Here is a 16237-nt window from a genome sequence, read left to right on the forward strand (position 1 = left end):
GCGCGAGGAGGCGGCCGGCGGCGCGGCGCGGCGCGGGGGAGAAGCGCTGCCCCTTCCGCAGGCGCACAAAGGCCGTTCGAATATCCGCGAGAGGCTGCGGCGGCGCTCGAAGAGGCTCGCGTCCCGCCGAGCCGGCGGCGTTTTCGTCCGAGCGAAGCGGGCGCCGGGCGGATGGCGTTCACCTGCTCCGGACGAACTCGCTCGCCGTCGCCTCCGCGGCGGCCGAGTAACGACAGACAGCTGCCGGCAGGAAAATAGGCTTAAGCAAATGCGGTATTTTGGCGTTCAGACGCTTGGAAGCGCGCGACGAGGGTGGGGGAGACGAGTCCCGGCGCGGGGCGGGCGCCCGGGCGCCGTGCCGGCCTGCCGGGCTGCTCCGGCCCGCGGCTCCCGCGCGGAGCGGTGGCCCGTTCTGCGCGGTCTGTCGATGTTTGCTTGAGATACCGTTGCAAACAGCGACTGCGACTTTATTGATAAGGGCAGCTAGCTGAAATGGGAAATTGTAAAAAAAAAAAAAAAAAAAAAAAAAAAAAAAAGTATAACAAAGCATTTCTCATATGTGCCCGTTCTTAATGTGGAATCACGCCTGTGTTCCGGACGCCTTGGAGGCACGGTGGGGTGTGCTGTCTGGCCCACGTGATTGGCACTATCCTCATTAGTAGTTGGTAAACCTTTGAACAAGGAAAAACCATGTTTTTTAAAAGCGTGTAGTGCGATGGTGTAGTGTTTTTAAAAAGCCATGGATTTTTTTTTTTCCTTTTAAATTAGATTGCCAATTTAAATCTAGCTTTTCTTATAACCCCTTCCAAAATTTATTTGGCAATTTCAAACTATAACAAGGCAGGAAAAAAAAACAGAAGCAGTGATTTGTATAGGCGCTGCGAAACAGGAGTCTGCCTGCCAAAGCCAACAGCTTCCTGATTAAAAAAAAAAAAAAAAAAAGGAAAAAAGGAAAAGGGAAAAAAAAAGGGAATTAAAGCTGTATTGCATGCTTTCAGTTTGTTAATGTTTACATTGCATCAGAGCTGCACAGCACTTAACAAACAAGATACGGTCCCTGTCTTGAAGGGCTTACAGTCAAAAACGTGCATTTGAGGTAACCTGTCCCAAAGTCTTATTCTTTGCCCCAAATAATTCTGCAAATCGTGACTGATTGCAGAGGGAGCATTTCTCTGCTTTCACGTTTTTTTCACTTTTTTTTTTTTTTGTTGTTTGTTTTAATAAAACAGAAGCCTTTAGCGGAGGAGCCGTTTCGTGTGGCTGGCTTGGAGGACTGGGTGAGCTTGGCCGGGGGCTGGTGACGGCGGCCGCCGTTCGGGGTGCGCTGGGGCTCGCCGGCGCRCCCGCAGCCGGGGTCCGGCCTCGACTGCCCCCCCTTGAGGCACCTCCCGCTGGCTCCCCTTCTGCCCCTGCTCCCCGTAACCCTCCTCCCGCCGCCGCTCCCCCACGTGCCGCCTCCCCGCACCGCCCCAGCAAAGCTTTAATTCATTTATTGTATCTTTTTGGAGAGGTGGTGTTTTTCCTTAATTTGGGCTTTTCARAGGTAGGTAAATGAGAGAACTTGGTTTGGAGAGCTCCTCGCTCAACTGCGGCTTTCAAGGGGAACATGAAAGGAGATGAAATGCGAGTACATGTGTGTGTCCAGACGGGAAGTGCGCTGACGAGCATGTGGCTCAGTGACCCCTCGTAATTATAACACGACGGTAGCGGCGCATGAAGTGAGAAGCGTTGCGGGGAGTAAACGCCCATCTGCTTCAACTCGCACAACTTTGCAGAAAACTCTGGCAAATTACCTCTCCTGGTGGCTTCGCTCGGTGGATTTTTTTTTCTTTTTGTTTTTTGGGTTTTTTTTTAAATAATCTGAAACCGATCCGTGAGCTTTCTGTACGGCTCGTGTACGTACATGAGAAACAAATCCAGAGGGAACCCGCTAAGTGTCTGGTATAAGGGAAGGAAAACAAATTGCTTCCTCCTTTTCGCACCGCGCGCGCGGGCAGGGTGCGGAAGGACAAGCGGGGCCGTCTTGGTGGTCGTGCGACGGGGAAGCCGGTAACACCGAGCGTCACGTGGTGATAGATGAACKGTAGATTAATAGTTCTAAGCAATTGCATTATCTAATGAAAATTTTATATAATTATTTTATATAACTTTTTTGGCAGGTGGACCCTTAAATGGAGAGTATTGATTGCTGGAAAAGAGCCTGGCATGTCTGCTGCTGGGATTATTAGAGGAGAATTTATAGTAATTAATACCTATGTATTTACATCATTTTCCGGGCTGCTAATTGCGTGAAATCCATTTGAGCTGTTTTGGCAGTGCTGGAGAGTTCATAAACTTTTTTTCATGTTTAGATTGGAAGTTGATTTTGTGCTGAGGCGTTGGGACTTTCTGCAAAGGCTCCTGTAACTCCCGAGCGGGCGGCAGCGCTGCCACGCAGCCCCGGCGAGGCTGGCCGGCAGCTCCCGAAGCGGCTTCGGGCGAGCGTCCCCCGGTTTGTCTGCGGTTCAGCTCGCGGGTGACTTCTGGCGCTCTCCGGCTGCGCCTCGGTCCTGCGCGGCCCCGATGAGCAGCCGGGCCGGAGCGGCCTCAGGACCGCCGGGATGCTCCGCCAAACCCGCGGGCTCCGTAAATAGCTTCCCCGCTTGCAGCGTAGGATGAGAGACCTGGAGGGCTTGCAGGTCTTTCGGTCCGTGGGACGGGGCAGCTTCAAGTTGCAAGCGTGTTTGCAAGCAGCCTGTCGTGCCGGCTTTCTGCCTTAGCCCCAGACTGCCGTGGGGAACGCTAATGTTTACTCCCAGAGTTTTGGAGGAAAAGCCTGCGCGCAGGGATTGAAACAAGGAGTTGCTGTGAAGCCTCTCAATAAGGACATTGAAAATGCCTTCTTTCACCACCTTTCTGGCACGTACCAAATCCAGAACTGCAGGAGACCAAAGCAGCTTAACCCTTGCGCTGGATTTTCCGGTTGACCAGCCGTCGCACCAGCGGGGTCGGCGCCCGCGTGTGCGTGCGTGAACGCGCGGTGTGGCTTTCTCCAGTTTAACGTCCCGTCCTCTGCCGGATAGCTCTCGTCTCTRAGCAGCTCTCGGAGTTGGAGGAAATGCTAGCTTTTCAAGCACTTAGTTGTCAATAATTACTAGYAAGCCTTACTTAACTTCCAAGAAGTTCTCCTGTGCAACCCTTCGGTATACACACTTGTATGCAAAAGCAAGCCTGTTCTTGTTTAGTCTGTCTTACACCTTTCATTTTTATCCTGCCCCCCTACACACACTTTTTTTTTTCCCTTTAATTTGGTTGCTGTGAAATTTTGCAGCACTGCCAAGTTATTTCCTTGGGATATATTTAGATAAAGCAAGATCAGCAGAGAGTGATGTGTGTTTGCGTAAGGATGTTTGTAAATGTTAGCAGTAACACTGTCAGGATTGTGGAGCAGATGTCCGTGAGATGCTACCAAGATCCTTATTTACAAACTTGTAAATGACTGAAGGGGTTTCCTTCCCGGGGATAAGGGGGCCGCCTACTTAAGAGATTAAAATCCTATTGTTTTGTGACTGAAGCTGCTCTGGTCGAGCTGCTGTCTCAGATTATCCTTTACAAGGGGAAAAAGCTCTGTATTAGCWTGAAACACCGTTGAATTGTTTTGCCTTTTTTTTTTTAAAAAAAGAGAAATGTTCAGACTTCAAATGTGAAAATAATGGCATTGGGTTTTGTTTCCATCTTTTTTTGAGGGAGTCGGAGAGAAGTCACCCGATGTGCTCGTTCCTGGCTGAGCCATAAACTGCTGTTTTTGTTTCCCAAAAGGGGGTTTCCTTGCTGTGTGGCTCTCAGTGCATTTTAAGCAATGACAAAGTCTTGTATATATTACAAGTATAATTAAGTTAAACTTGTATTCACCAAAAAGCATCCCTCACAGCAAAAATTCAGTGTCCCAAGAGAGTGATATTAATGGCATTTGTATAGAGTGTATGATTATACTGCAACAATCTCTTCTGAATCTGTTTTTTCTTCTTCTACCAATGCACAAAGCTTTATCCCAGGCTATTTTTTACCTTCTATCATCCTAAAATAAAGGAAAACCAATCTGTCCCTGGAACCTCAAGCCCRGTGGCTTGCAGTGTAGAAAACTTCAGTTCTGTGCTGAGGTTGTTCTGCAGATTATCCTAGCTCCCTCCTCTTCTGGAGTTTGGTGGCTGTAGGTATGATGCACTCTGAAAATAACATTACTGCCCTGCTCTTAGCAAATGGTTKTGATTTGTTTGGAGTTAAGGCAGCAAGCCTGTTTTTGGAAGAAGTTCTTCTACTATTTTTTCTCCCATCTTTGCTCTTTGTTGAGTTGAAGACTTGGTCTTGAAGGCATTCAAATCAATGCAATGCCAAATAGGAAGGGAGGTTTGTTTTCAAATTGTCAGAAATTAGCTGAAGCTGTATAGGACAGGCAATAGTGACCTACATGCACTGTTGGAGTTGCAAATCTCATACACGTTCTTTTAATCTGAGAATGTAACTGCAATCTGCATAGGCTGATAGGGTGAGAGTCAAACTAGCTGTATTTAAAACTTGCATGGAAATTGGCTGCAGTTATGTGACAGAAGGCATGTGCTGGTGCGCACACGCAAACGGCCCCTGGGCTGGAAGATCCCTTCGTAACTGAGAAGTTTCCTTCTGAAGGTAAAGATGGCTTCAGCCTGGAGGGTTATTGATGTGGAAATAGAAAGTTGCGAGTAAATTGTGTAACGTTTGTTTTTACTGTCGTTTGCAGCTGAATTTTTAAGTGTTCTTTCAAGGAGGCGGCAACCGATCGTGAGTCGTTACAGTCACAAGGTGTTAGCGCTACTTAAGGAACAGCAGAACAGCCTTACGGTTTCATAGGGAGACTCTGCCCGGGGAGACTGGTGCTTCATTCACAACGGGCTCTTCGTCGTTCTCCTGTTGCTTCTCACACCTCCTCCATGTAGGGACTTTTGAAGGTGTCGGCACGATGTGGCTATGAAAAACAGCAGAGAAAGCTTTCAAATAACGTGATTTTCAAACATCAGGCAGGCTGCAAGGTGCTGCAGCGGGTGATCAGCACCTGCTGGGAGTAGCRCTCCTGCCCCGTGCACGTGTGGACGTGGGGCAGAGCTGCTGTGAGCGAGCTACAGTGCTTAACATAACTAGCCGTGGCACCTTCAGACTGGCGAGTGTATGCTGTCGTGTGTGGTGGCCTTAAATATTTTTCCTTTTTAATTTTTCTTTTTTTTTTCCCCCTTGCTTTGATGCAACACAGATGCTACCACCAACCCAAAGAMGGGACTAATGCAGAAAATCATCTGATGTTTAGATCTGTATGAAATGGTCAACATACTGTCATCCTCTGACATTAATCAGATTACTGTGAGGTGTGGGAGTGTTCTATTATTAAATTTAAAACCTCRCTGTATAAGATGAAGGCAGCTTTAATGAGATGAAAAGGCTTAACTGGAGTCCAATTAAATTCAGTATTACCTGTTTATGCAGGCTGCTTAAGTCCTGACCCGTGCGCTGATTTCTTTCTCGTGCTCCAAAGTCTGTGCTGTAGGCAAAGAGAATAAAATAGATGATCACCAGTGTGTCCTGAGCATCTCTGAACTGGATGCTGGAGACGTGAACTTGTGCCGGGTGGCCCAAGGCCAGGTTTTAAAAAAGGCTGTTTAAACAGCCGTTTAAAACTCTGTTTGTAAAGTGACTACAAACTTGTCAGATGCTGGTTTCTCATTTGTAGTAATTTTGGGTAGTGGSAGCCGAGGCAGCGGCCGTCCTCCAGCGCCCCGTGCTGCTCCCGCGCCCCTCTGGGAGGCTTCGCGGTGGGAGATGCGGATGAAGTCCTCTGCTCTGCGCTCCCAGCCCTCGTGTGAAAGTGTTGCAGAGCATGAATTTTAGGGCAGATGACTGCTGGGTGTCTCCAGTGTGAATTAGGCAGGCAAGCCTGGCTCCCCCCATTTCGCAGAGCGTGCCGGCGGCGGGGGTCCCCAGGGGAAGCAGGAGCAGCCGGGAGGGGGGTCCAGCAGCCCTCCTCTAATAGCCAGGCTGGTTTCCGTGATGAAATGCATTAACTTCGTTAAACTCCCTTCACGGTCCGTGGGACACGGAGACGCTAGGTCGGGAAGGAAAGGAGAGGAAGGGAAACTGCCGCGGTTTGAGAGCGCCTTTCCCGTTGCGAGAAGAGGAGAAGGAATCGGAGTGAGAGGAAGGTGAGTTTGCACCCTTTGGGGCCCCAGCAGGCACCGGTGGGCTAAGATCCTTGCTCCTCCTTGTCTTGTTCCCCCAGCCCATCTGCCAGGTTGTGCGGTAAGACCGGAGCCGCCTGTTCCCGGGATGCTTCCTACAATGGGGAAGCGGTCTGGCAAGGGGCGAGGACCAGTTGGCTACTGGGCTTCGCATCCTGTCGCTGGGATCCACTGCCCCGAGRGAATTTGGGTCCAGTTTCTGCAGAAACGGGCCGGAGAGGCGAGGACTCTGCTCCCAAGAGCCCCTCCCATGGTGGTGGGACTCATCCATGGAGGAGTAGCCAGGGCTCTGGGGGTTTTGTGCTCCTCTGCTGGCTGCCAACATCTTSTCACCAGTGTTTTGAGGTTTTTTAAGAAAAATGTGTGTGTTTTCAGTGAAAACAGCCCCTGGGTGTCAGGGTAAGTTCTGCACGCACCAAAGTGAGTCGGCTGTTTGCACAACCCAAAACTGCAGCACCCGGAGTGCACAGTGGTGGCATCGGCTCGAATATAACATAGAATAAATATTGCTGATACAAACCGGGGCCTGTTGGACCTGTCTCCTGCTGGRAGGGGGGAGCATGCGGGATATCGGCAAGGCAGCCTGGCCTGGCGGGAGCCTTGCGGGTCTGTGCGGGGATTGAGAGTAGATGGTGAGGAGCTGATTGCTCTTGCTCAAAGGAGATGTATCCTCCAGGGAGCTCTTGGGTCTGCAGCACTCAGGCCACCTTTGCACTAGTCTTCAGTAAGCTGGCTCTGCAGGATGACCCTAAATTTGTCCAGGTGAGAGCTGGAGGTGATGAAAATGGGGAATCAGTGTGTTATCCAGAGGGTGAGCAGTGGCTTGCATTGAAACTGTGCTTCGGGAGAGTCTTTGCGCACCAGCTTTCCAGCTTTGGCTGTTGAGTGCCTTCTCGGGGATGGCTTCTTTTTGGCAGCTATTTATTTTCTCTATGAAATAACCAATTACCGAAGTGACACGACACTGATGTGGGCTGGGCTGAGACTTGCTGGGGCTATCTTAAGAACCGGGAGGCTCATCTCCGGGGCTGTCAGAAAGCACAATAGACCCTTCGGCAGATACAAGCCGAGGTGTGCGGAGGCTGAACTACTTAACCGAAGGTTGCGAGAYGAGTGGTGAGCGGGGACCCGCGCGGCTCGGCTGAGCCAGCGTCCTTGCCCCCGGGCTGGCCGTCCCGTCCGCGGTGTGTCCAGGTGCGGCCGTGCGCTGGCGTGACGCGGCCCCGGCTGCCGCGCACCGAGCTGTTCCCGGGGGCCGCCAGGCACGGCTGGACAAATTCCTGCCGTGCTCCGTGTAGCCGGGTCCCTGGGTGTGTTTCGGGGGCGACTGGCTCGGGAGGGAGCCCTGGCGCTCTGAAGCCGAGAGCTTGTGCGTCCTGCTTGGGGGTGGAACCGTGGCAAAGTAACAAAACAAACAAAACCCCCCAAACCACCAAAAAAGCCAGTTTTTCACCAGCTGCTACCTGTGTGCATCTGCGTCGCTGCTGGCTCCAGAGACGTAGCTGCACCTTTCCTCCTGGGGACTGCGCAGGCAGCAGCCGCCGCTTGGGCCGGAGACGCGGGCTGGGCGAAGAGCCTGCCTGGCCGCGGCTCGCCGCGGGTCCTGCTCCCGGCCCGGGGGACGGCGTCGCGGGCAGGTGGGATCGCTGGTTTTTGGCAGCGGTGACGGCTTGAACGGCTTCCTCGCGCGCGGGAAGGCTGGTGCTTAGTACCGAAGCTTTCCCTGCTGATATGCTGTTCCAGTTAGCAGGGTTTCTGGCAGCACAGCCAAACGGCACATCTTTTTCCTGCTTTTTTTTTTCTTTTTTTTTTCTCCCTTTAACCTAATGTCAGTGGGCCTGCATGAGTGGACTCCTACAGATAATTTAAGTATCCGGCTCCTAGCTGTGTTGTTTTGTCCAATTTCTATTGCATTCTGACCTACATCATTCTTTATTTGCAAAGCTATACTTGCAGACAGCAGTAATAAATCAATTAATGACTCTGATGAATCGTTTAATGGCTGACAAAATAACACTACAGTCAACAGCTTGGATCTCTACAGCAGTACCAGAAGATGCTGGTTGACTCAGGGTAGGGAGACGAAACAGAGACTGTTAGCTCAATTAGTGCAATTAGTGTGCGATTTAAAGGCTTAGACGGCATCTGCTGGCATACGAAGTTGGTGTGTTAACTGAGTGTCTACGTTTGGAAGCGAAATGCAGCGATCCAGATTGTCGTAATTCTACTTGCTTTCTTCCACTAAAAAAAGAAAAAAAAAATCCAACGTATGTGGGAAAGCTATATATATTTCCCACATATATACATATATATATATATGTCCCAAGAATTGCATTTTGTTTCCAACACAGARCAAATTTACCGTCTAATAAAATGCAAATGAGCATGCATATTGGCTGTGGAATAGCTGTCTCAAACCTAGCCCTCCTGTAAGGAGGTGAATTGTCTAATTCCCACTCAAGTTGAATGCCAGTAATAAACCCAGCCCGGGAGCACGGAGGGATTTGAACAATCCCAGGAATCGCTGAACGGTTTTAGGAACCGGATCCGTGACCTTTTCTCTTATTCATCAAGGTACCGTTTCTGGAAACCGCTCGATGTGCTGTCATCTGGCATGGGTTCCGTGTTGTCACTGGAGCAGAAATGAATTTTGCATGGCAGTCAGGAGCCTCGTTTCGCTAAATAAGCAGGTGACTCCCTCCCTCCCCGTTCTTGCCCCGCCGCCGTGGCGGGTAGCGGTGGGRGCGCTGCGCGCCCGGCCTGGAGCCTCCCGAGCCCGTGCCCTCGGCACGCGCCGGCTCCGCTCTCGCCTCCCGGGGGTTTCGGCACCGGCAGCCGATGCGAGTGGGTTACTGCGGCCAGCGAGGTTTTACCACCCAGAAGTGACTGTCAACAACGTGCGTGTAACAAGATGTGATTTGCCTAATACTGCATGTTTATTGGGGTTGGCARAGAGCTTTTAACATAACTAGACAAATAAAAACAGCATGTGATTATAATGCGATAATGAACACGGTGGCACAAAAGACTTTCCGGTCTTGTACTGTGCAAACACTGCTGGGTCACCTGCTGTCCCCCTGGCACCACCTCCGCCTGGCTCGTCTGTCTTCGTCCTGCTGCAGCTGATATTTTCCTGTATTGCAAGAGGGTAAGGAAGCGCCTTCCGGGGGGCTGCTTTTTCAGACCGAGCAAAGCCTAAAACGCCGCTGAGCTGTCGGGCGTTAATTCCCGTCGTCTTTGGCTCTGCCCGCCCGTGCCAGGCGCGTCCCCTGACAGCAGGACAGGCACCGCTTCCCGCGGTGCGTCCCTGCGTGGCGGAGCAGGGCTGGGCCCGGGAGGGCTCTGCGTTCTCTCGCGCTACCAAAAAATAAAATAAATCTGTGTAAATAGCCGGGGGAGGGGGTGCCAGGCGAGCGAGGGGCACCGTCAATGCTGCAGCGGGGGCCTGAGGTCTGCCAGGCCCCGCGGCCGGCACCGTCTCTGCCGAGGGCTGGTGGGACTGCGGAGAAACGCCACTGCCGCCGGCTGCCCGSCGTTTATTTTTAGGCTCTTAAATATTTGCCCTGCCTTTTAGCACATCGGCAGCCATTAAAGCTGCTTGACAAATCGCCTCCGGTGGCAGAAYGTACCCCTTGATCCTGAAAAATCCCGTTCCAGTGGTTTCTGCCCCGGGAGCCCGGCCYGTGTCCCACCGTCGCGTGGGGCTGCGCCGCGTGCACCCGCGCTTCGCATCTCCTCCGTGGGGGTCCTCCCCCGAGCGCCCAGCACCAACAGCTTTCCCGGCACGTTGTTTTTTTCCAAGTCATAGCTTCTCTCCTCCCAAGCAGCTCTTCAGTCTGCTCTCTGCTTTCCCCACCGCTCCTGGAAGCCTCCCTCGAGCTCGGAGAAGTTCKTGGCAAGAAGTTCCTCCTCGAAAGAGCCGGCAGTCAAAGTAAACCCGGGGGTGCAGCTGGCAGAGGGAACGTGCCCTATTTTTCTGGGAATTTGCTGGAAGGCTCTCCGGGTTGGGCACCATCCTCGTCCTCATCCTGCAGGCCTCCCAGACAGGAGCCTCGGGGGAAGGCAGCACCTGGGCGGAGGAGCCTGACCCTGGCCGAGCGGCCCTTGGCCGTCGCGCAGGGCCCAGTGCGCGGAAGGACCCGGCGGTCCGAGTTTGCTGCCGATACGCACCCGGCGTCGCTTCGGCGCCTCCTTCGCTGAGCATCTGCCCGTACCAAGCGGTTTTGTCGAACCGCAGCGGCGCATCTGCCTTTTCTCCAAGGTAAAAGGTACCTTGGCGTTTACCTTAGCAGTGGCGATGGGGAGGAGAGTAAAATGAAATAAAATGTCGTTTTGCAGCCTTGTAAATCATTCATCGAGGACTGACCAATTTGGCTGCCGTCCTACAGTATGCTCAGGGCACTCGTGGGTTTTTAATTATTGAATTCTGCCAAGTGCCACATGTGCAAGGAGCTTTAAATATGCGTTTACACTGCAAGAGCATAGATGAGATTGGGGGTATTTATCGTGGAAAAAATATTCTGTGGTTTTGTGGAAAAATGTGCATTTGCTTAAAGATTTTCTTTGGCTGCCTTGCTCTCCTTCCCCTCCTTCCTACTGCTGAGGGAAGGTGGTGTGCAACGTACTTTGGTTCAATACGAAGGCTTAAAAGCTGTATCTGTACATCAGACTTAGGCTCTTTTTGCACCCAAAGTGGGGTGAGCTAGTGCGTGCTTTTAGGCTGCTGTACGGGGCAGTTTTGTTGCTGTGTGTGCTGAACACACCATGCCAATGCTGGTCTGAGTTTTGAGTTACCTTCCTTGYGCAGCGTCAAACCCATGTTTATAACACCTTTGCTAATCGCGGTGCAGTTCTCCCCCAGCGTATTTGGGCCCTGGAATACCTAGATATGCGAATGGCATTATTCCAAGCTGGTTTGGGATCTGTTTCGCTTTGGGAGATTCCCCAGCAAGGAATTATGGTGTGCTGGAAATCTCTTGAAACCATAAAATATCACCTTGGCAGCTTTATTGCAATGCTTGCCTTCTTTGGAGGGAAGCATTTTGCGTGATAGAGGGTTTAATAAAGGAAATTCTAAATGGACTTGCTGCAGTTTGGGGCTTGGTCTTATATATTTTTGCATTAAGAACATTCATCTGCTTTGCAGAGAAACTGCAATATGTTCATGGCCTTGGATTAAGATTTGGTTTTACTTTTATAGCTGACCCACTTGGGGGTATGGAGGGAGGGGGAGAACTGGGTTCACTCCCTCTTCTTTCTATTTTTGCTGCTGTCTGATGTATAAAAAGAGCCTGGAATGGGTAGGCTTATTTTTGCTGCCAGGACTTTTTTTATTAACTGTAAAAACACTCAGATCTGGTCTTGGCTGTTTATCTGGAGAACTCTGCTTCTGCTGCCTCGCTCTCGCAGCCCCTCGGTGGGCTGCGGCGGGCGCGGGAGGGCAGGCTCCTTGCCCCCAGGAGGGGGGTGCACGGGCGGCTGGAGAGCTCGGGGACGGAGCGGGAGCAGTGCAGGAGCCCTTGACGCCTGCTCCRCACCCGGCCGGAGCTTAGGCTGCCCTGAGCGAGAAATACCCTTCTTTGAGCGTATTGCATCAACGGGCTCGTCCTCYGGCCCTTTTTGGAGAGCTTGCGTCCTGAACCCCCCACGCCGGTGCCCTCCCTGCCGAAAAGCACAGCGGAGGGAAAACCGCACCGCGTAACCCCGAGGGAGGCGTGCGGCAGCACTTAGCCTAGCCCAGACCTCGGCTCGTAGCGCTGCTTGGTCTAGAAGAGCAAGATTCCCAACCARATCTTGGGATCCCTTCTTGGCAAGGCTTAGGAAAATAATCCTTCGTTTTCCGGGCTGGACAAGACTTGACGTACGGGTTCGTCGTGCCTGCTCGCACCTCGCTCCCTTTCGGTGCCGCCCTGTAAGTTAGGGCGGATGGCTGGGCTCGGGGTGAACGGCCCAGGCGCCCTCCCCAGCGGGCATCGCCCAGGCGCAGCTTTTCCGGGCGCTCGGGATACCCCAGGCTTCGGGGCTAAAACCACGTCCGAAGCCGAACCGCGCCGAGCCAGCGCGCTGGCGGGATTGCTTTGGTGGAGGTCGTCGGATACGAGTCGAGGAAGAGGGCGCCGCGTCCGCGCCGCGGCTTCGGGTGCCCGGGTCCGCCGCAGCGCGCCCGGCCGAGGCCGGGAGCCGTCGCTCGGCGGTGGGTCTGGCTCCAGCCCAGCTGGCGTTACTAAGGCTCTCGCTCTACTGCCCTGGAAACGCCGGCTCGGCTGCCTATAGGTAGACACAAGTGCCACTCTTTGGAGCTTTTTGGGTTTTTTATTGTATTGCTTCAAGAGCAGAACTGTCGTTCCCAGCCCTGCAGGGACGTTTCGTCAGCAGTAGCGTTAGGGAAGAATTCCCCCCACCCCACGCCGGGTCGGAGACTTGCGTAACGCTGCTCCTCTCCCAGGGCTGCAGCTGCAAGTTTGCGCGCGGGAGCGAGCTGGAGGCGCGCGCGCCGCTCTCCCGCGGGCGCTGGCACAATCTGCCAGGTTTAAATCAAGCTCCGAAGTTCCCGTCGAGCCGGTCGGCTCGCCCCGCGCGGCCGAGAAGGTGCCCTGCGTCCGYGGCCGGCTCGCGCTGCCAGCAAGATCGGCGCGTGCTGCGCGGGGGAAGTAAATATTAATACAGGTGCTAAGCAGGCGCGAGCGCGCCGTCCCGGTAGCCGGCGTCCGCTGCTGCCTCCGTTTCGCGGACGGACCGGCGRAGGCCGCGGGCTTTCCCCGGGAATGGGAGGCTGCTAAACAACSCGCGGCGCGCCGAGGCCGGCGAGGGGCCCGGAGCGCCGCGGYGCTGCGCGGAGCTGATACTTGGCAGCCGTCGCAGGACGCTGTTTGGAAAATAGTAATAAAAGCTTGGCGTGCTTGTAAAGCAGGGGAAGCGTCTTTTCAGAGGGCAGAACCAAGCAGCGTTGAAACGGCAAGTGCAGGGGGGCAGGGAACCGAGAGAAGCGTTTAAAAAGCCTTAAAATAGCTCGTGCCTCAAATGACATGTTAGATGAGAGACTCGGATGCGTTAACAAGACCGAACGTCTGTTGAAATAAATAAATACACCCCAGAACGATCCCCAGTTTTTGCACGGCCATCTTCTCCCGGGGCGAGCTGCAATTCGAGCTCGGCCTGTTAATGGCTAACGCGAGCTGCGTTCCCGGGAGCGCTGCTGGGTGAGCAAGCGAGCATGTGCGCTAGGTCACTCGGAAACCCGGGAGCGAGCGTCAAACGAGCTCTGGCGAGCAAGAAAAATGGGAAAAAGAGGCGCGCGAGCTTCGGCTGCAGCCCGGGCCGGGCGMACGAGAGGGGAGGCTGGTGCCCCAGCAGCGCCGAGCATCCTTCGCCCGCTGCCGCGCTCGCGCTTTGGGCCAGCTGCTAATCGACTCAGCGTGGTGCGGCGAGGAGAGACGGYGTTTTTCTTCACTCCGCCTCAAAACCAACATGTTTGTCCTGGTTTTGTTCCCCGCAGAGCGCAGCTGCCGCCCCGAGTCCCGTGCTTGGAAACATTCCCCCGAACGACGGGATGCCCGGGGGCCCCATCCCGCCGGGTTTCTTCCAGGTAGGCTGCCGCTTTTCCTGATGCCGCCGGTGCCGGGGCACACGTGTTCGCTCGCGCGCTCCGTGTCAGCACTGCAATTTTCCAAGGGGATCCTAGCATAGTACTGTGCCAGCATAGATGACCTGTGTATAAATAACCAATGCTCTGCTGTTTTTCCACATTTATTTTCTATTTTTTGTGGTCTTAAAGCAAGTTTATTTGTTGTTTGAAGAGGTTATTTTGTATTTACAATTGATATTTTTCCAGAGCTGCTTGTTTTTTGTTTGGGTTGAGATTGTATTTGTTCCTTGGTCATAACAGACATGCATAATTGAAAACATTCTGGATTTTGATTCCTGAAACTTTTTCCCCCTCTGGTTAACCACTTGATTTTTTCCAAATGCGATCACTGAAAGCATTAACAAATGCTGGCTTAAGCTACAGCTACAGGCAGAAGCGGATTCAATGCAAACCCAAATCGCTGAACGCCATTGAGGCACCTTGTAAGAAAATACCTAGCAAAATTCCTGAAGTTGCTTTTTATTCATTCGTTCTCCCACTTTAAGCTCTGATTAAAGATGAGGTAAAGTATGTTTTGAATGATGCTCATGAATGATGCTCATTTTAGCAAGCACTTGGAAAAGAAGTTTTCCTTTTTTTTTATTTCTTTTTGTACGTCAGGATGTCATTAGTTTGTAGCAACGTAAACTGTTGGTGCATTAAAATCTCATTTCTTGAGGACTTGTTCACATAACAAATGAACGTTCAATGTAACAGTTGAAAGAAATATTTGCTCTGGCAAGCTGCTTTTTTTATCTGGACTTGTGATTTGTATATGGGAGAAATTCTTGGGCTGTAGACAGGCGAAGTTGATAAACTGCTTGTGATTTATTATGGCGATATCTTAGTGCGGTATCACAATTTGTGTGTGTATGGGAGTTAGGGAAGAGGGAAGGAGGGTTTTTTTTTTCCTTTTTTTAGAGATCCCATTTCCTGAACATGCTTATGACAAAATAAGAATATCCAATATTGATTGGTAACCCTAAAAGGGGCTAATCTTGTAGCAGTGCTCTGCGACATGGGATGAAGTCAACAGTAGAGATGCTATCTCGCAGGTCATAGCTGCTGCCAGCAATTCAAGTGCCAAGTTGTTACTTCCAACGAGCTTGTTTCCAAAGTCCTGATCTCATCCTGTTGCAGATGGGACTGTCCTTCCAGGCATCCCCGCAGGTCTATGAGAATCAAGAACTAGATAAAAGTTAGGGGTAGATTTCAAAATTACAGGTTGGATTTAATGGAAGGGTAAAGATGAGGGAGAGGAATGGCATTTGTGAGCACGGCCAGCCGTGCCCCACACATGCGATGGGTGCTTGATGCTTCCCATTGGCAGGCTGCAAGGTTGCCCCTTCTCCTTTCTGGCTTTTCTTAGTGTTTTTGTTACGCTGGGGCTCTGATTTGGGAACAGAGAGCCCATCCCAGCTTTCCACCTTGTGTGCAGCCGGGCTGCAAGCTGGGTTTGTCCAGCCATGACTTGTGCTGCAGGAAGGTGGGCTCAAAAGCAGCCCCTGTTTCTTATGAGCTTTGGTGTGGGCTGCCTGAAACCTCAGCAGAAACAAGGGACCGTGCACGCGTCGTGCACCCAGTCCTTGCGGCTCTGATAGTGCTGAGTGGAGGTGCTGCCTCTTCGGAGCTGGAGAAGGGTGCTCGCCTGGCCGCAGCTTGGCCAGGAAAGAGGGAAGGGTGCCCATGCATGTGGGCAGGGGGCATGTGGCTTGCACGTGTCCTCTCAAGAGATTGCCTTTCCTGAAAGCCCTCCAACATCTGGTTTTCCCTTCCCTGCTTGGGGATAGAGGGGAGGAGGGGAGAAGCAAAGTCCCACCTTTTACACAGTCTGAACATCACCGCCAGATTTATTGTGGATACTCAGCTCATTCCAGCTTCAGGACAAGCTCGAGATGAGCTCTGGCTGAGGTGTGCTGGACGCTCTGCGCTGAGCCATTTGCAGCTCGGGGTTAATTTCTTATCTCTGTAGGAAATTAAAGCGCTGAACTTAAGAGGGCAAAACCAAAAAGGTCACAGGAAATGCAAAGGATTGAAACAGTTACGGTTCTTCTCCCTGAAGACCCTTTATGTGCCAGCCGTGGGATGAGGTTTCCAGCCGTAACAGGAATGCAGCATGACCCAGTTCAGTTGGCCTCCCGCGCCGGGAGACCAGAGGGTGGAGAGAGGATTGGGAGTTTGTGTCTCACTCTGGCAATGCCATGCTGACAGGTCAGATCTAAAACAGACCCAGGCATTGAGGCATGAGCACATCATTTTAGAGAAGGCTTTGGAATTGGAAAAGGGCTGATACCTGGGGGCAGAGCCTGTCCTGCATTGTGCTAGCAGTGTAGGGGAGCATCAGACCAGGACCTGTGAAGGGAGTAGGCCA

The 16237-nt window shown here is 52.3% G+C and overlaps 1 protein-coding gene across 1 annotated transcript in view; it reads left to right on the top strand.

Moving 5' to 3' along the window:
- The window catches only part of SSBP3 (single stranded DNA binding protein 3), a 44575-nt gene that overhangs the window by 6194 nt on the left and 22144 nt on the right, over nt 1-16237 (top strand). Inside the window, exon 2 of the mRNA XM_085307987.1 lies at nt 13738-13827. Coding sequence (XP_085164113.1) covers nt 13792-13827 — 36 coding nt within the window. The 5' untranslated portion in view covers nt 13738-13791. The remainder of the gene's footprint in view (nt 1-13737; nt 13828-16237) is intronic.

The sequence above is a fragment of the Rhea americana genome, unplaced genomic scaffold (assembly GCF_003343005.1).
Source record: "Rhea americana isolate MKP2758 unplaced genomic scaffold, rheAme1 scaffold_27, whole genome shotgun sequence".
Lineage (NCBI taxonomy): Eukaryota > Metazoa > Chordata > Aves > Rheiformes > Rheidae > Rhea > Rhea americana.